The sequence below is a fragment of the Azolla caroliniana genome, unplaced genomic scaffold (genome assembly GCF_043228905.1).
Source record: "Azolla caroliniana isolate FFs.n. ecotype wild unplaced genomic scaffold, voAzoCaro1.0.p SCAF_504, whole genome shotgun sequence".
NCBI classification, from domain to species: domain Eukaryota; kingdom Viridiplantae; phylum Streptophyta; class Polypodiopsida; order Salviniales; family Salviniaceae; genus Azolla; species Azolla caroliniana.
The window spans coordinates 1,741-22,257 of NW_028230939.1; the positions used below are offsets into that span (position 1 = coordinate 1,741).

Consider the following 20,517-nt stretch of genomic DNA (forward strand, 5'->3'; position numbering starts at 1 on the left):
TCATCACCTTTTGATAGCCTATTAACCATCAAAGCTTTGATTTGCTCTTTGTTGTTGTTTACATTCCTCGCACATGTCATTCAAGACTCTCAACTAAAGGCTATATTGTTCTTCTTTCTGAGACAATCTAGGACAATGTGTTCCCAACCACCCCACAAAGAAGTGGACTTTCATCAAAGACAAGTGAAGGGATTAACTCTTGAGCATGTTCATTGATTGAAATCGAGGGTTTGTTTAATACTGAGGTGCTTATGCGCTCATAACATTTTCTACTAGAATTACGATTTTAATATTCAAGTATAGGCGAGCATTCACTTGCCATATGCAAGTTTTGGCAATTAAAGCCTTGTATATCCAACCTCCTAAGAGGCCCCCATAGGTGGGCCCTAGTTTCTCAATGTTCACTTTGCAATACAAACTTGGGAAAGATTAGTATCTCCCTAATAAACTTAGGATTGTTTTCTTTTTCCAATTTGGAAGATGATGGGGTTGATGTGCTATCATTTGATACAATGTTCTTGGACACTTTTTCATGAACCAATCCTTATATATTATAGCTAGATTAGTCCTTTAATCCACATTTATATGAATTCTTACATCAAGTGGTTGAGACTTTTAGAAATATATGCCTCCCCAACCAATAGACATTGTCGAGATCTTTCACATGAATGACCAAAATAACATAACTTCATTCTAAGATTGACAAACATTGTTACAAGACACTAGTAATTTAAGAATACACCGGAATCACAATTCACCTTGATCCCAAGTTTTACCCTAGAATGTTTTATCATCGAATTATGAAATCCAACACTTCATAAGATTTGGACAATGAATCGTGTTGGGATCATCAAAACTTATTGCTTATTTCCTTGAAATTTCTATGTACATGTCGTCGTCTTGCTGAAATACACGTTCAGAGAAGAGGTGATGGACTAGAAAAGAATGTCATCGAGTTGTGCATATATATGTTTTGTTCGTGCAGTCGGGAATAACGAAGATTCTTCCTCCATTAGTGGGTTACTCTGCAAACAACATTAAGTAAGCTTTCAGAAATTAACCACAAAGACTTGATAACCCTTGAAGCATATTAAACAATGGACCCCATACTACAGTTGATTTTGTTTTTCAATTTCCAACAAATCAAATTATTTATTTATATGGGCTTTACAGAAACAATAACTCCTGTATTTGCCAAAACACAAAATTTTTACAAGAGGAGATTACCCTTTAGACCAACCGCCAGCATTTGAAGAGCCGTACGGACCACGAATACTTGGTAAACATTTATCGAGGTCAACCTGAGTACTCGGAGAAGGATTAGCTCCCTGAGATGGCTCACCCGGTTGCTGTATACAGATATATATATATATAGAGAGAGAGAGAGAGAGAGACATATGAGGAAATAATGAATGGTATTCATGAATACTCCTTGTATATTAGTGATAAGACTACTTATCCCTACTAGCTTTCACAACTCCTTTGGCCTCTAATATTGAGATTTTGTTATCATATAAAAACTACAGTAGTTGTGACTTTTTTATATGGCCCCAATATGCCATTTCTTTTCCCATATTAGGGAAGTACCAAGTTTTCTTTACTAACCCATGAATAGACCCGGTTGAAATCTCACTGTATGCTGCTCTATTTTAACTATATGCCATTGCTGAGGAATGCTGGGAGGGGCTGACCTTCTGGTCTCACCCAGACAACCTCACCAAATGTGCCACAACCATCTAGGCAACTGCTCATATTCACCCTCATTCGATCAAAGAGACTTGTGTTTAGTATTGGCGTACCGTGAAGGACAGAGACAACTTGACCTCGCCTTTGTATTTTCCGTTTGGAAGCTCGACAGGATATGGTTTCATTTCTGAACTGCCACACCGCAATACCTCATCTAAAGGAACCCTGATTTATTAAACAAGAAAAGAACAAATTAATCATATTAACAAAGATGAATAAAACGCGCATATCAGAACCACCAATGAATCATATTCACAAGAGAAACAACAAATTATTCTCCATAACAAAAATGGATCACAATTAAAGAATCAATCATAATTGCACGTGAGTCAAGATCACGAACAAATCGTAATAACAAATGGATCACATTAATAGCAAAAGAATCAAGGGAAAAAGACAAACGTGACTAGGCCGAGCTCGTCATCACGCGTCAAAAAATCTTCATCCATGACTTTGAGATATAAACTTGTGGTGACTTCCTGCAGCTGAAATGTAAAGTTTTGGTTCCAAGTAGGGTTGCTTCCTTGATCTGTCCAAAAAAGAGAAATATAAGGTTTTTTTTTTTTTTTAAAACCCACAGCCATCCATGATAGACTTGTAGCGATAATCCAAAAAGATATCCCACGTACCAATAAAAGAAAGAAAGAAAAAGTTGATTTTGTAAGTAAATAAATTAATTCCTAGTTATACATTCTTGAGCTTCAGGTATAAGTTATAACCATATCCATGAAGTCCTCGCTTAGATGAATGGACAAAAAAACAATCATCACTGGAAGTATGGAAAATAAATAATAAACACACACATCCACCCACACAAAATGCACGAATAGGCACGCTCTACCTTTAGGATTTCATATTGCAAAGAAGACACAGAATGCTATTGAAAGAAAGCATGAGAGATCAGATTAATGATAGAGAGAGCGAGAGAGAGGAAGGGAGGGATATATATTACTTTTGGCCACGCTGCTTTTCTTCTCAACGGTTCCACATTTGATTAACACGTAGGGGTCTGACTTGGCTGCAGAGATTTGAAGAAATTAGGGGTTTCAAACAAAAAGAAAACTAGAGAGAGATGGCAATAATGGAGAAGAAGAAGAAGAAGAAGAAGAGCAGATGATATATATATATATATATAACTCACAGAAGAAATCTCCAGCCTTAAGGCCACGGGCACTTTGAAGGTTAACCTCGAGGATCCCAGAAGGCATGGTTCAATCTCTCTCTCTCTCTCTCTCTCTCTCTCTCTGTTGGTGCTGCTTCGTTTCTTTGGCGATGATCTGACAGTCTATGGAGATCTCGAGGGGCAGGGCAGGAACAGAGTATGTGTTATGTCCGAGTCAACAATACTCATACAATAAGACTCTGTGTGTGGATTACTTACCTTTTAAGGCTTTATACATCACATTTACATTCTACTCCTTTTTATAGAGTTTTTTTTTTTTTTTTTGGGGGGGGGGGGGGGGGGGGGGTTAAGAAGGTGGAGCACACTTCTACACAAACTCAACCCCCATTCATTTATTGTGTGTCTCAGACACACACAAACAAACACTCGTTGACCGACCCATAGTTGGCCGGCCCCAAAGACTTCTCCTCGCACTTGGAAGGGGAGGACGAATTGGGCCTACCCACTTGCCCCATCACATCGACAAACCACTTTCCCCCTTCAAAAAAACTATCCCCCCCCCCCCCCCCCTCCCCCGTACATAATTGCATCACATGGTGGATGACATTCGAACACGCCGGATCTCTCAACTATCCTTACGGATCCTCTATGCTCCCTCTTTCTCTCTCTTTTTTCTATATGCAAAAACCCCCTCGGTAGCTGCTGACCGATGATGACTGATTGATGCACCTGTGTAAGCTTTTCGAGCAACCCATTTCGCATCGAACCCTCTGAATGTGCATGTGCGCACTTTTGAATAGGCAAAGTCTTCGGTCACGCCTTTTGGTATCTTGCCCCTTCTTTTTTATTAGATGTAATTCCTATTCATGCTTGTTGACATTATTATAGCTCTGCGAGAGTCAAGCGCCTAAGTTTGTTTTGGTCTTCATTATTGCTTGTAGAGATCGTTTTCGTTGATCATGCCCCACATTTTTAGTCAATTTGCTAATTGTCCTAATATTCGACCGCGTCAACTACATATATGTATGTGAAGCCATCCACAAAAACATTAAGTCTCGATTTTCAAACAAATTATTTAAAGTGAGAACCTATCTAGACCCCACATAATAGCTTTCATGATTCATAAAAGGTAGTTCCTTTTAAAAGTCAAGATAATGATCATCAATTTACAACTACAAGGGACTAGGTCAGTTTGACAAGGATCAAGTTATCTTCTCTCTTGATTATAATGGTGGAGTTTGACTTAGATCTTAGTTGTCCCTCTTAACCATTGATCAATCACTTATTTCTCCTCGTTATATGTTTTGTACCCCCTTTCTCTCTCTATTTAATCACAAAAATATTTCCTCTTTGTCTCTAAATCCATCACCTAACCTCTCTTTACTTCACCATCCCCACTCTAAAACCATACAAAAATCTTCCGCAATTGAGCATCATTAATTTGATTTTTCACTTGTTTTATTGGAGAATGTGACACAACCGGTGTATTGGAGGAAATGCTTTCCTTTATGATCATCATGGTATAACAAATCACTTTCACAATTTAAAAGGCCTATGTTTGTGGCGATTTACAAATTTGCATATTGTTTATACTCTACAATATGATCACCGTAGAAGAATAACATAACAACTTACTTCTTGTGTCAATTGATCTTAGGAGTTATTCCCAACCTCATTTCTTACTTAGTGAAGTGCTCTCTCCAAGTTGAGGTCATTAGATCTGGTCATGCCTATTGTTGCCAGTATGGATTTGTAGAGTGTCAAACCATGTTTAAACTAACTAGGTTTTAATGATTATCACTAAACCTATAACAACATTTACAGCCACAAAAATTTGGGACACATTCACTTTACTAGGTGACTTTATCACACACTTCATTTCATTAACCAGTTGGAAGATAATGAAGTTTATAATGATGACATGTTTGTATTACCTATCATACTTGTGCTTGGATGGGAGTTCTCTTCATTAGGGATCAATCTAAGCACATGGTGGTGCTTAGATTTTGTCATCTTGCATCTTTTGCCCTTACTGGCGAAGTCTTTGTGGATTCTAAGTCAACCTGCGTGGTGCCTTGGTTGATGATCTTCCAAACAGTGATTTTTTCAATGTCTTGAAGGGTTGTCTTTGACCTGTTATGGTCTAGGAGGTGTCTGTGGCATCAACTTATCTCTTGATCTACAATTTGTATATCTCATATTTACTTTTTTCATTTTAGCTCATGAATACTGTTGTGCCTATTTAGGGGAACTTGTATTATTTAATACTTTTTAGAATAGGCGAACCAATGCTTTGGTCTATGCTCGAGCGTAGTTTTCCTCCTATTTCATTTAGGAGTCAACAACCTCTGTATACTTTACTTGGTGGTAATGGTGATTATTGGATCGAAAGATAATTGTGAAACTCATTCACATTTAGTGCTTGTCATCCCACTATGAAGTAGTTCTTCATTGCCTTTGAGAAGTATTTGTGGTGTAAGATATTGCTCAATGCCACTCTTGCTTGTGCAATTGCATTACTAGGGGTTGTTGGTCACTACCTTTGATGTGTTAGCAAATAGATAAAATTCTTGATTCCACCACAGTCAACAAGTGTTGTTTGTGATTCTCTGCCATAATTAATGTTGGTTTTGACTCCATATGTGATCCTGACTCCACCCCATTGTTGTGTAATAATGAGCAACTAATACATATGTTAAGTATTTTAAAAACCATCTACTTTTTCTCCAATTATTTTTAATATGCATTACAAAGATAGAATACATTTTATACTTCGTAATGTTTGTATTAAATTTTAACAATTGTTTTTTGGTCAAATTATTATTTATTGTTAGGAAACATAAAATACTTAGAATACATTAAAAAATGACACTTCTAAAATGTAGAATACATGTTAAATACTTCATAGTATTGTGGAACACATTTTGTACGTAAAATATGTGCTTTTAACAACGATGATCCACCTAGATGTTGATTATTCCAATCGTTGTACTCTTCAAAAACAGAATAATTAACATAATAACATAAATAAACCTTTATGCGTTACCTAAGGACTTTTGGGTTCATCCATGTCAAACTAGAGGGTGAAATTTCAGAATGGTAATTATGATATTACATGGAGGTTGTATAGAACAATAACTCGGGCCTGGGTCTCCTAACTAATGGGAACGTAGCTCCTTTTTTGGTAAAAACAAATAACTTGGGCCTTGGTGAATGGGTTTGGCTTCTTTATTGGTATTTCACTTTCATTTTCTTTTTACAAATTAGCATTATAATTGACCAGTTCAGTTATTTGCGTAATGCACATACTTTTCCGCCATTTATTGAGTTGATTAAACAATATATATGTTTTGGTTTAAGTTCATGTTTAATGCTTGCTACTTCTTCACAAACACCAACTTCTTTTGTGAAAAATCAATTCTAGGATTTATAAATGTTTATAACTTCCTCCCTTGTGTTTGACGGTGACATCTACTCCTTTGTTTCATTTATTATTATGTGTGCTTCTAGATACTCCATGGAAGGTCGACTTCTTTTGGGATATTGACTCAATAACTTTCAATGAAACACGAAATTCAGTGATCACAAATGTAAAATAATATAGTCATACTTATACTTCTCCTTTTTTATCATTATCATTAGAAACAAGGAAGTTTCACATTAGTTAAAATAAAAGGCGACAAGACCTATTGTTGGTACATATATTGTCATTCTCAATTGCTTACTCGTCATTAGAGATTGGTTAGTACTTCTTACATAGTTTATTGCTTTTTTATCATTGTATAATCATCCCCCTCTTTGCAAATACATTATCTTTTCTAAAGCTTACGTATGATAAACCTCTCTCTTTGGTCTTGTACAACATGCATGGTGGATTTTATCTACACTTTGTATACATTTTATTCTTGATAGAATTACACTTAAGTTTGTTATGTTTTTCAACACATGTAACCAAGAAAATCCTAATCCATTACCACCAATTTGCTTCGGTCTTGTACAACATGCATGATGGATTTTATTTATACTTTGTATACATTTTATTATTGATAGAACTACACTTAAGTTTGTTATGTTTTCCGACACATGTAACCAAGAAAATCCTAATTCGTTACCACCAGTTTGGTTCTTTTTTGTGCGAGGGGATCAAAACATATTTAAGGCTTATCTCGTTGCCCTTGAAAATTTGTTCAATCCACCTGTTCATCTCAACATAGGTGATTTTAGGATCTATATTAAAAGCATGGTGATTGTTATGCAATAAATTAATAGTTTCCGAAAAAGTACTTGAATTTTCAAATGATCCATAATACCACTATTCTCGTTCCTTTTTCTCACTTGCTCTAGAAGTTATGATCAAGAAAAAAACATAAAGTTTAGTTATTGGGTTGTTGTTTTAAACTTGCAAAATTTAATTTTTTTGTTTTCATCCAATAACAAATGAATCTTTGAGTTACCAATTATTAGTTGGGTTCTCTAACTGTTAAGCCATGGATGGTATCTATCCTATCATAACATTAATTTTGGTTTCAAAAGATTTGTATGGAAAGGCATTGTCCCAACTAGTTTGCCTTTGCAATAACCTAACTACATGTATACTTTCTTTGCGAGTTCATCACAACATTCTCATAATTAGCCCTTGTAACATTGACAAGGCAAAAGATTTAGCATTAATGTACAAAAAATGTTGATCTACATGTTTGGAAAGAACATATATATCCATTTCATCTCATGAATTTCAATGAATTATTGAAAGGTTAGAATGAATATAAGGTCTCTTTCATCTTTTCGAAAGATTGTGTATTTGAAAGTGGGACTTATTCAGAGGCTATATAACTTGGTTTTTAAAACTCTAGTTGGTGGAGAAATACCTATGATCTGGTTGGAGAAATATAACCACAAGTAGGACATAAAATAAGTCATGACCCAATTTTACTCTTTTCGTAGAATTTATGAAAGAATTTGTGAGAGGGTGTGTACAAAGACAAAACTTATTCATCACAAAGCCTGAGATTGAGATCCAACAATACTGATTATTATACCAATAAATGAATTGTCCAAGGTTGATCTTATCTCTCTAAAGGAATTTCATGTCGCATTCACTGTGGTTGGTATCTCTATTTCCTAATAAGCGTATCTTATTTTATTGCCTTTGTTCTAACTCCCTTTATCTTATCTTTATCTATTGCGGCTCTAATTCCGTTTGTTCATGGAAATGTTTGGATCATGTTGGATATTTATTAGACCCAATGCACGAGGATGTACTAATCCAATACTTTAAGAGATTCTTGAATTACGTAAATAAATATTTTTCTCCCTACAAAAGACAAATTAGATCCATGGATGATTTTTAGGGAAGCTTTGATTTCCCCAACAACATTTTAAGGAAGAAATACTAGTACATTAATAGTAATGAAGAACAATGCTTCCAAGAGTTTGTTGACTTTGAATTCTAATTATATGTTTTATTTTCCAATAATTTGAATTTGATGGCCATATTTCCCCTTATATTAGGTACATGGGACATATTGACCACTATTTTGAAAGGGTCACCATTGTATGTTATATTGTGGAAAAACATGTGAATCATCAAAAGTTGATTGGTATGAACACATTCACAACAATCCACGGCAAATATTAAAAAGAGTGTATAAAAGATTAAATGTTTGAACTCGTATTTTGCATTCCAACATTTTAAGTTGTATTCCATTGTTTGTTAACTTTAAAACAATCACGAATTTATGAAGGTGAAATTTTATTTAGGGATGATTCACAATAAAACAACTCAAAGACTCATGATCCATGGATTTAGGTCAGCTTCTTTGTTTCTTTGGGACAAGATTATATGCATTTTGCAAGCTTAAAGGAAATGTGCTAATTGATGATAGAAGCGAGGAATGGAATTTTTGGAGGAAAAGAGAAATACACAACCATGGAATGGAGTATGCATATTCTAGAAGCAAACCAGACACGCGAAAAAGATGACCACCTTTAATTAGCACCTTAAACCCCCCCATAAACCCCTGTTTCTCCCCAAAGCAACTACCACATAATATTTTTCCTGGCTGCTTGGACAACTCCAAAGAAGAAGGAAGGTACGATGTCAGACTCCCAGAGAAGCAGAAACCGGAACACACACATGAAGATATATATATATATACAGAGAGAGGGAGAGAGATCGAGAAACTCTGCTTTTGGCCCACTCACAATCTTAACATTTGGAAGCGGACTATATGTAGCGTGTTGCTCCCAGCGATTTTGATTGTCTCTGGCTGAAAAACTTCCCATCGATCAAAGGTTAATAATAGATGTAGATATCAACACAAACGCATTTACTGACCTTTGATCTATTTTGGTCTATTGCTAACGTTTTATCATATATATATATATATTACTGACCTTTGATCTAATTTGGTCTATTGCTAACGTTTTATCATATATATATATATATATTACTGATCTTTGATCTATTTTGGTCTATTGCTAACGTTTTATCATATATATATATATATTACTGATCTTTGATCTATTTTGGTCTATTGCTAACGTTTTATCATATATATATGGAACCAAAATCCCTGGTCAGGAAGAGGATGATAATGTTATTGCTACTGATACCCGTGCTGATGACATTGATATCGATGATGATGATCTTTTGTGAGGGGGCCATCAGACCAGAAAACTGGAAAAGGATAAGTTTAGTGTTGCTGTGAGTTAAGAGAGATGTATGTATTGTCTCATGAGAGATAGCCAGGAGTAGTTCCAATATGGCAAATATTTCCAATTGCTGATATTTTCAAAAGAAATAACTTTCCTGAGTCTGAGTGTCGTTTATTCGTTTCCTAGAATAAGATAGATTCATCAAGCTCCATATCATGTCCATGGATTGGAACATGTACATAACCAAAGACAAGACAACTGTTCACCAGGTTTCTGATAGTGCGATCCGTAAATATTAATATCTGCAACTTTAAAGATTTTCCAAGAGGCCAAAATGGTTAACTATGAGACCTACGTATAGTGCTCCTGTTTTCTTGCTCAATATCCTATAGTAGGCACTCATAGATTTCATCCATTAATTATGTTATCAATCTCGTTCATGAAGGTATCTTTTTCTCTCTATTAGATAAAGTTGAACAATTTGATGGGCACGGAACTCTAAATAACGAGTTTCCTTTCTCATCTACAGTATGAAGCTAACACATTTCGCATAGGTGGGGAAATGCTAGTGCATGCAACCCGTATTTTCAAAGTATGATCACAATGCATCTGTATGCGCTTGTGCTATATGTCTGCGAACTAGATTACCACTTTATTTCATTAATGTTTATCACTTTTTGATGTAGTTTCAAATTTCAATCCCAGTAAGAGGAGGTGTTCATATATTAAATCAAGATCAAGGAAAGGTTTTTGTATACAATCTCCATGTCTCATATTAATTCAGCTCTTGATATGCCTGATATACCAAGGGGTCAGCTCCCTCCTCACCTCGAACTTCAACGAACTCGAGTTGTCTGTAGACCCGATGCTGCTTCTTATGTATGTGTTCTAGTATAATCCTTTTTCCGTTGCATATACAAGACATACGGATATATTCTCTTCTTTTCAGTTTATTTCATCTGGTTTTTTCTTACACAGCTTTTATTTTCTCTTTTTCCCCCTGTAAACTCGTGCAGACAGAAAGGCTACAGTTCTCTGGTGCATATTCGTTGTCTGGTGTTGATAACAGCCTCCGTTTGACAGATTTTTTCAAAGATTTCCGTGTTGAGATAATTTCTTTTAACAGTGATGACATTGAATTTGATATGATTGGCATTGATGCTGCGATAGTGAATGCTTTCAGAAGGATTCTGATTTCAGAGGTATATTGGTTCATTGTTTTTGTGCAATTTGAAATAATACAAGGGTCATATCATATAAGGGATTTCCTTACAAAATTTAACTGTATTCATTTCATATGAAAGATACCCACAATGGCAATTGAGAAAGTTCTCATTGCTAATAACACATCTCTCATACAAGATGAGGTGTTGGCACATCGATTGGGACTAGTTCCTATCAAAGCTGATCCCAGACTATTTGAATACAAGTCAGGTAACTTGATGTGAATTATACGTTCTGTTTTGTGGTTTGGGATTAGTCTAACACGTCTAGTGTTTTTTTTGATAGAAAATGATCTGGCAAATGAAAGGAATACGATTGTCTTCAAGCTGAATGCAGTTTGCACGAAGCAAGATGGACGAGTAAAGAACAGTACAGGTACATCTCTATTCCTCCATGTTGAAAACTCCATATCCCACATCCTGAACGAATTATTGGGATATGTAAAAGTATTGCGAATTTTCTGTGTAGATTGGTAATATATTTACCATCAAATTGGAGATATTGTGAACAAGACTTTCTTTGTTAGCGATATACTCATGTGCCATTGTAAATGGATTGCTTGCTAGGTACATGTCTGTTTGGAATTTAGGCATTTTTATTTTTTTCCATGACATGTGAATTTGGATCGCAATGTCATAACCGAACAACAATACACTGTTTGATGTTCAACAAGATATCACCTGTAAGGCTGGGGACATTGAAGAATATGTTAACTGATATCTGAATAGATAATGTTTTCCATTATGGGTTATGACTACATTATTACCATAGTTTCTCTATTCTTTGTATTTTGACTAAGTACATATGATATTGTGACAGTAAATGGGTGTTGTGTATTTACAAATATAAGCTAAATGTGAGGTGTTGGAATGCTTGTGATATTGTGTATGGTTTTTTCTTATTATTAATAACAACCTTTTGATGGGATGTGCAGTTCGATCTGAGGAATTGCGGTGGCTGCCAAATGGGAGTGAATATGAGGTTCCTTCTTCTGAGAAATGCAAGAAGACGTACACGTCTTTTACATGTAGTCAGGACACGTTACCACTTCTCAAGATGGATCCCATTATCTCACGATATCCAGACATCACACTCGCCAAGCTACGTCCCGGCCAAGTCAGTCAGTGTCATCTCTAATTCTTAGCCATAACATTCTTGGAAGCTCTAGTGCTTATTTTTAGATTGTTATAAACTCTTAACAGAATCTATGGAAAAAGCTTATATATTTATAGAATAGATAGATAGAGAGAGAGATAAAGAGAGAGAGAGAGAGAGCACCACCTTATTCATTAGGACAATTATATTCTTGATCTATCTCAATTACTCCTATTTTTTATTGTTTTTTTACACTTTTTTAATGGTTTATTTAAGATGGTCATCCCCTGAGATCTAAAAGCCATTAACAAGTGCATGTTGATGTAGTTCCTAGGACTTTCTATGGCGCGTTTAATAAAGTTTTGCACCTACATTATGGAGAGACAAAATTTTTAAAAAGATAAAAGGTTGTTTTTCCTAAAGTTAAATTGATTTTAAAGTGTTGGGATTTATTGTAGTGTATTGAATTGGAAGCTCATGCAATCAAAGGTATGGGAAAAACACATGCAAAATGGTCTCCTGTGGCAACTGCGAGGTACAGGATGCTTCCAGAGGTAAGTCATCCTCATTTCCAGTGGAAGTGAGAGCTGAGTGGATGAATGTATGTATGTATGTAAATGTTTGTTTACTATATATGTGAATTTGTATTGATGATACATCCTATAAGAGGTTTTTGTCACGTTTGATTGATAATCAGGCTGATAAGATGTTCGTCATTCTTAGGTGGTATTTCTTGAAGATGTGTGGGATGAGATGGCAGAGGAACTAGTTGAGAAATGCCCAGTGAACGTGTTTGATATTGAAGATCTGCCGAAAGGTAAAGAATTATAGGAGTGGGTATTTACCAGAATGCCCTACAGTTTTAAAAAATGACTGAGATACCCCCCCCACCAAAGGGGTGTTGCAATGATTCTTTTAGATTCTGGAAAATACTGATCACGTTAGGAGTTTAATGCTTCCTTTATGATGATTTATTTGAAAACAAGAAAAGTTGTTAACGTGAATTGGCAGGCGCAAAAAAAGCTGTCGTCACACAGCCAAGAGTGTGTACACTGTGTAGAGAATGTGTGTTTGGAGATGGGTGGGATACTCGTGTACAATTGCGTCGTGTGAAAGATCACTTTATATGTATGTTTAACATGTTGCTTATCTTTTTCAATGTTATGTATAAATGATAAAGACTCAGTGGTGCAAGAACTGATGTGATACTTTCTTTTGACACAGTTACTGTCGAATCTGCGGGTGCTCTACCACCTGAAGTTTTGTTCATTGAATCAGTGAAAGTTCTAGAGGAGAAGTGCCAGAGAATTTTGTCAGAGCTTTCATAAAATTGAAAATCCTAACGTAGAGGGAGAGGGAGAGGGAGGGAGGGAGGGAGGGAGGGAGGGAGAGAGAGAGTTCATTTGAAGTTTAAATGCGCCTTCAATGGGTGGCTTTCAAGTAAGTTGATATAGAGACTGGAAGATTCAGCTGCCATTGATGGGAGTGATCATTAATAATTGTATATGGTCTTACAATGAAAGCATGGCTTGCTAGAAACTATTTGTTAATTATCTACAAATAAGGGCTCTATTGATGCCTTTTTGTTTCAAACTTATAAATGTTGTTTATTCTGAGAAAACACTAGTGGGTAGTGCTTGTACCCAAACCTTCTTTCCATTGGATGTCAATCGTGGTGACCATTTCTTCCTATAGATAGATGGATATTGGGTTGGCTTACCTAAAACCATGGCAATCAAATTGTTAGATTCTTTTTAACTGTATATGATTTGTTTAGTTACATTAACGAGTTTATGTAGGAAATTCCAAATGAAGTTATACATGCTGAAATTTTGCCTCGCGAGGAATTTGTAGTGGGGATATAGGATGTGTGGAACTTATTTTGATTTCAACTCAAACTCACTGTGTTTTATAGTCACACTAATGAATTTTAAGAGCAGATTCATGGAATTAAACACATTGAAACTTTGTTTACAATACAGTTGTTGCCTTGCTTCCTAGTAAGGAATATGTAGCGGGGGTTAAGAACATGTGGAACTAATGTTGATTTTGAAACTTCTTCACAAATGTCAACAAGAAGTAAGATTTTGAATGAAATGATATTTTTGGGTGATATGCAAACAGCCTTAAACGTAATTTTATCCTATGGTGGTTACATCTTCCATGAGAACTTTGATTATATGCCTTGTTAAATGAGTTTCATTCCAAGGGCTTAAAAGGTGCTTTGCATTTCATTGAAAATGAGACATTTCAAATTCATTTTGGCACCTGAACAATGACCATGATCTGCCACAACAAACCGTGGTTTCCTATTTTTCTTTTATTTAATCTGTCCTTCATAGCTAATTCAGAACAGACCTCTCATTGCAAAGGGCATAAGATACTATACTGAAATGTATAAACATGCAATAGATTTTATCATAGTAAGAGATATGATACTGGATACATCAAATATGGTAAACACCTCTTTGGTGCATCAGTTTTGTCACATGAGAGAATTGAATGACAATGATTTATTTATTGCAACATGTCATATACACATCAAGATTGGCAGATTCTGTGCATAAATTTGCATGAAAAAAAAAAATACGACCACATGAAAATTTTCTAGTGGTGTCTTAACAATACATTAAAGCTAATTCCATCTCAACAGTGGTCTTCCTTATAAACATATCTGCAGGCAAGAATGGACGACCATCATAAGCTGCATGTCGGAAGTTCAACTCTGCAGGTTGCCATCAAACAGCAACTGAGCCATCATTAAGTGAGAAATTGTCTATGGCATTCTTCTGATTTCCAAGAATTCTTTTCAAAAATTGGAATATTTTTTTACTCTGACATCACAATTGTTTGGGCCATGCGACTTCTAGTCCTATGCACGGCTCCAGCCGGAGTTACACTGTCAGAGGTGACCTCAGATGTTGTCGATAAAACCTCTATATCACCACTTTTGGTAGGTGTCTCATCAGACTGCAAGGCATCTTTGAGATATTGCAATTCCTGTGGTACACATATTCCTTTACATCAGTCACTATCACTCAGTACACGATACATACCCAAGCATCTGTTTTATATACCTTCAAACCACCAAGTCCCATTCCAGATGATGGTGATCGCTCCAATCTTGCTTTCCCTGCAAAAGACTGCAGCAAAGAAATACATAGCTTTAATTTGATCAATTTTTGTTTTAATTCTCTTCACCAATTTTTTCAATGTATTTTATTAAACTCACTCTTTTACTGGGTCTGAAAGCCCCTCAAAACCTGATATCACTTAAGCATGCGACAATGAAATTATTGATTCCAGAGCTCGTGCATAACATGGGCAATATAATTGCATTGTTCGTATGGTAATTTCACTAAAAATAAATAACCGTCAAAGGGGATACCATTTTGTCATAACAAAAAGCAACTTTTGCTTCTTCAATATATTCACCTTTTTATGTTACTACCTTCTAGCCTATGGCCTCTTGCAGAACTTATATATGACTAATCCTTGAATACCTGTAATCTATCCTTCCACACATACCCGTATACAACTATGGTCAAGATCAAGTAGTGTCCCTGCCTATTTTCCTCAATGCTGTTTGCCTGTTGAGAGATAAATTGTTTTGAAATTCTAACTTCAACAATCCCTAGACCAGTAACACCAGCAACTCGGGACGTATTTCTACTTCAACAACATTTTTCTGTTTTAAATATGTTGGCTTTGTGAGGCTGAATGTACAAAGAACTCCTACCTGCAGAAGCTCTGGCTTTTGAGGGCCAGTCACAGCAAGACCTTGGACAAAGTGGCACAAATATACAACTCCAGCATTGGTAAGATCCTGCAAGTAAACATCAAGATTAGCCCCATCTTATTGCCTTTTTATCAAATAAAAGACCACAAAGCTCTGAGCTTACTTGTTTTCCTTCGATTTTCTCAATCTTGGTTCCCTGTGTAGATAGATCCCCATGATAATTGATGTGGAAATCAGATTGCAGTTCAATCAAAACATTCACTTGGAATCTCAAATAGATTATTAATCATAGTTAGCATACAAACCAGACCCTCAACAAGGCGTTGCACACCCTCAATATCAAGTCCCATTTGAGCCAGATTTTCACGTACTTCACCAACCTTCAATATCACACCAAACACAATAATTAATTTACACATCAAATGACATATTATGGCCTCTCATTATACAGAGCATGTTAGAACCCATACTTCAAAGCGTATAGCACCAGTTATTTCTTTCTGTTCATCCATTTTGTCATTCAGCTTTTCCATGCGTTGAGTTAGTTGTTTTTTTGCAGCCTGCAGAATCACGGTGATTTCAGTACAATGCATACTATTATTGTAAATGAAAGGTGCAACCATTTCAGCAACAATCATTTTAGTAGAATATAAACTGCACTCTTGCCATGTACAGTGTATCTAGAAACTCACAGCAAGTGCTGTAGAGACATTTTCTAGTTGTTTGTTGAAACTAGAAACTGCATTGGCCATATTCTGCTTCGTGACATACATAATGTCAGAAAAAGACCATCCCTGACATATTGATGCAAAATAGTTAGTGCTCTCTTCAACAAAAACCAAATTTTATATACATCTATAGAGATGAATGAAAGACTTGTTTCTCGTTTCAATGAATCATCTCATTCATTACTATGCTGAGGTATTACCATAATCTTGATCGTCCTATTCATATTACCTTCCACCACATATAGCCATATCCAACTGCACCCAAGACTGCTATTGGGATGATATATGACCCAAGATTGTCTGCAAGTTTGATCATTTTAATTTCAGTATGCAATTAGATAATATTCCGAAGATAATGCTTAAACTTGATTTCAGGACACTTCCATGTTCTCCCCATTAGCACCTTGCTCTGGTTAGTTTAGATGCAGATTGATTTGCAAATATAAATGATGTGATACATAATGTTTCAAAGAGCACAATTTATAAAATCCAGTATGCAATTAGATAATATTCCAAAGATAATGCTTAAACTTAGATTTCAGGACACTTCCATGTTCTCCCCATTAGCACCTTGCTCTGGTTAGTTTAGATGCAGATTGATTCGCAAATATAAATGACGTAATACATAATGTTTCAAAGAGCACAATTTATAAAATCCAAGTGAAATCTTAGGAAAAATCTAATTTACAAGACCACAGCAAATTTGCTAGTATATTTCGACAATAACTTATACCCTTTCTGAGCTACTCGACAATTTAAATGGTGTTCATTTTTAGTGCAGGACCAGAGGAATGAGTTCATTGTTAGCAAAGGTGTTGAGTTCCAGTTCATTGGCAAACACATCCACCGCACATTATAAACTGATAGTTTGGCAGGAAGCTAGAACGAGAGTTTCAAGGATGAAAGTTTGGGCTGTCACGCTGGGCTAAAAGAGAAAAATGGAAGCTCGGACATTGATAAACATAGTGAGTGGTAATTAAGTGGAGAATAAGAACGCAGGCCTCAGATATGCATGGAAATAGTAGGGACAGTCAGACATTGTAGCCAGAATTTTTCTGACAGAAAAATACAAATGGAAAATTGAGTTTGGGCTCCCTTCCCTGTATATTCACATAATATATGCGAACAATTACATCTATTTTTGGGGTCAGAGTTTCAGCTTGTTTTGAGGGGTTGAAAGTCTGTTATAAAAATGAAGATTAGATATCAACTACAATTTATATCCCCATCTCTGTTATAAAAATGGAGAGAATATCTTGTATGTTCTTTGGGTCACTTTCCACATTTAATTGATGTCACCATCATCTAGCAGAATCAAGGTCTTCATTGTCATGTTCATTGCCATTTCATCTTTGAATAAATAAAAGAATATATCAAGTGAATGAGTTAGAGTAGCGTACTGTTTTGGCCTGATGCATTCACAACTGTGATTTGTCTTCCACCATATAATTGTCGAACTTCTTGAGCTAGGCGCACAATCTATTATTCAAAAGACAAAATATATTATCCAAATTTTACCAAGGAAGACAATGCACTTTGCTACTGAACAACAGCAATCACCAGATGTACACTTTTATAGCAAGGAACTCCTATATTAAACATCTGCTAAATGCCATCAGGTATGCATGCAAATACATCATGACCACTCACCAATAGCTAGAGAAGGACAAATGTCATTAGATTTTAAAAAAGACACGGATATCCATCATATTATATCTAGGCTAATGGTTCACAGAAGGCTGGAGTGTCGCAAATGTTATCATGGCCATATCTACCCATCAATAACAAGTAATGCTCTCACAAAAAAAGTTATTTGAAATGTAATATCACTCTGTATGGGTCTGTGACCTTCCTGATTTTCTATATTGAATAACATAATATGTTATTATGAACAATGAGAGTTAAGAATGTCCTTACAAGACATGGATGGATCACATTTTAATAATTTCTCTAACATTAACAACTACCTTACTAAAATCCCATATAATTTCTCAAGCATCCAACGATACGTTCACTAGACTCTCTCATATCAATTTTTTAGAAGGTCTCTTTCTTCACATTCCCATTGTGAAATTTGTTTTGTCTCCTATAATATATTGTTGTTTTAACATTATTTTATTCATTTTCCATTTTTTGATGATAGATTAAGCCTGTACCAATACATGTAGTTTTTCTATTTTTTCATTATTCTATTTTTTTTACATAACTGGCATACTCAGAAAAGTGCTATTTTGACATTTTAACTGTTACAGATAACAACTCTCCCCCTTGCAAAATTTAACTGAAAATATGAAAAACTAGGAAAATAAACAGACCTGAGCCTGAATAGCATCATTCTCAGAATCCTGACCTCCTGAATCACCTTTTTTACCTTTGAATAAATACTCCTGCACATGTTAATGGCAAGACTAAAATAAGCTCATAATCCATATTTTCATTATTAATTGTTTATATGCATAAGATGGTTTACAGGGTGTTTATTGTTAGTGAAGCATCCTGTTGTAAATAACAGAAGCAAAACATTCTATGAGATAGAAGTACGATAAGACTCCCAGGCTTCGTAATATTCCTTTTTTATATTATGACAACGAAATGGCACCTAGACACAAGATCGCACAGGAGTGTTTTTAAGCATTGGGCTAATGTCTTCATAGAACCACAATACTACTAGAAATTAACCAAACAATATTTGTAAGTATCACCTAAGCTAGCAGCCACCCCTTTCAATATAAATATAAATGTCGCTGAGAAGAAGATGTCTAAGCGTCGAATTTCATCCACAAAAATATACATATTGTTTCACACGCCTAATTAATTGGCACATATAGGCACATGCCAAGATAAGTAAAAACGTTTTCATCTATTTAATGATTTGTTAAGATCACTTTTCTCATGAAGGGTTCAACTTTCCTAACAATTTTGTTTCTCTCCCTTTCGGAGTACTAAAACTACTAACTTTTACATAATATATAGAGAACTTTGAAAGCAATGAAGCATTAAAAATGCACCTGTATATTTGTGATAGTATCTGACAGTGTAGCTTTCCCGAGGACCATGTGTCCAGTCATTCCTGCACAAAACAAATGTTCTTGAGAATACTGGCCCAAAGAGAAGTGAAGATAAATGCCACAATCCACAACTGATGAGAATGCTTTGAATGTGTTAGACATCAATTAAGCAAATTGAGGACAAAAGACTCAAAATTAGAATGAAAAACAGAAATATGAATCAAATATTACTGTGTCCTATATGCTCCTGATGAGAAAAAACATACTACAAATTGGAAAAGAAATAGAAACATTGAAATTTAGAGAGTCGAACAAATATTTCATGGCACCTTTCATCATTTCTAAACGCTGATTAAAAGCAAACCATGACCATGTTAACATAAAATCTAAAACAATTTTTGAGAGATGAGCAACGATACACACACACACACACACACACAATATATATATATATATATATCTTCAATACGCAGCCACAGTTGCATATAACATATAAAAACATCTTTTATTGAAATGAGCTCCAGTCTTCTTTCATGAGAAACATTGCATTTATGTAATTATTGACTAACAAAGGAGAATCTCCTTTTCATTTTTGAACTTGGACGGTGGTTAAAATTTGAATTTATTTATTTAAATTTGAAAGGAGAAAGCTTCAAAATGTTGCGAATTTCTTTATGAACTCTGAACAAAGAAATTTATTTTTTGTGCTTTCATTATCGATTCTGAAGGAAAAAAGCTTCAATATATTTATGAAATTCATGAATCTGTAGAATAAAGAAACTTAAAATTTTGTGAATTTTCTTCTCTAAATATCTAGAAGAAACAAGCTTCAAAATTTGATTAATCAGAAAGATGGCTACTGTTAACTAAAGAAAGAAAGATAAAAAAGGGTCGCATGAAGTTTATAAGCAATTTACCAGCGCCAAGAACAAGAATGATGACTTTGGTGCTAGCTATTCCTGTCTGAGTAGCCATGGAAATCTGCTAAAGAAGGAAGAAATAACATCACAGTCATAATGAGAATTAAAACGAATCAAAAGGGAAAAGCAAACAGAAGAAAGAGAGAAGAAAAACAGCAACAGCTCCAATTAATCATCATCAGAATTGAGCCACGGAAAAAAGGAGAAAAAGTAGCAGGCAAAAAATCAATACGAATGTTGGCAGCGAATCCCGCGAGTCCTGCAGCAGAGTCTCGAT

The 20,517-nt window shown here is 35.2% G+C and overlaps 3 protein-coding genes across 3 annotated transcripts; 1 reads left to right on the forward strand and 2 right to left on the reverse strand.

Moving 5' to 3' along the window:
* Positions 1–669: 669 nt before the first annotated feature.
* On the reverse strand, positions 670–3,105 carry LOC147848123 (16 kDa phloem protein 2-like). Its single transcript, XM_087338650.1, has 6 exons — positions 2,888–3,105; positions 2,699–2,764; positions 2,149–2,275; positions 1,800–1,911; positions 1,228–1,349; positions 670–1,025 (listed from the first exon to the last, which is right to left on the reverse strand). Exons 1-6 carry the CDS (start codon positions 2,952–2,954, stop codon positions 1,013–1,015), a joined length of 507 nt encoding a protein of 168 aa, XP_087194776.1. The 5' UTR covers positions 2,955–3,105; the 3' UTR covers positions 670–1,012.
* Positions 3,106–10,047: 6,942 nt separating this feature from the next.
* LOC147848124 (uncharacterized) lies at positions 10,048–13,191 on the forward strand. The gene is made up of 9 exons (XM_087338651.1): positions 10,048–10,405; positions 10,543–10,728; positions 10,831–10,960; positions 11,036–11,125; positions 11,685–11,866; positions 12,304–12,399; positions 12,569–12,662; positions 12,857–12,973; positions 13,070–13,191. The coding sequence occupies exons 1-9, from the start codon at positions 10,292–10,294 to the stop codon at positions 13,171–13,173; spliced, it is 1,113 nt and encodes a 370-aa protein (XP_087194777.1). The 5' UTR covers positions 10,048–10,291; the 3' UTR covers positions 13,174–13,191.
* Positions 13,192–14,335: 1,144 nt separating this feature from the next.
* On the reverse strand, positions 14,336–20,511 carry LOC147848125 (uncharacterized). Its single transcript, XM_087338652.1, has 13 exons — positions 20,473–20,511; positions 20,238–20,301; positions 19,321–19,382; positions 18,628–18,699; positions 17,713–17,791; positions 16,542–16,612; positions 16,277–16,378; positions 16,055–16,144; positions 15,890–15,964; positions 15,748–15,780; positions 15,585–15,671; positions 14,923–14,988; positions 14,336–14,845 (listed from the first exon to the last, which is right to left on the reverse strand). Exons 2-13 carry the CDS (start codon positions 20,293–20,295, stop codon positions 14,675–14,677), a joined length of 966 nt encoding a protein of 321 aa, XP_087194778.1. The 5' UTR covers positions 20,296–20,301; positions 20,473–20,511; the 3' UTR covers positions 14,336–14,674.
* Between the last annotated feature and the right edge of the window lie 6 nt (positions 20,512–20,517).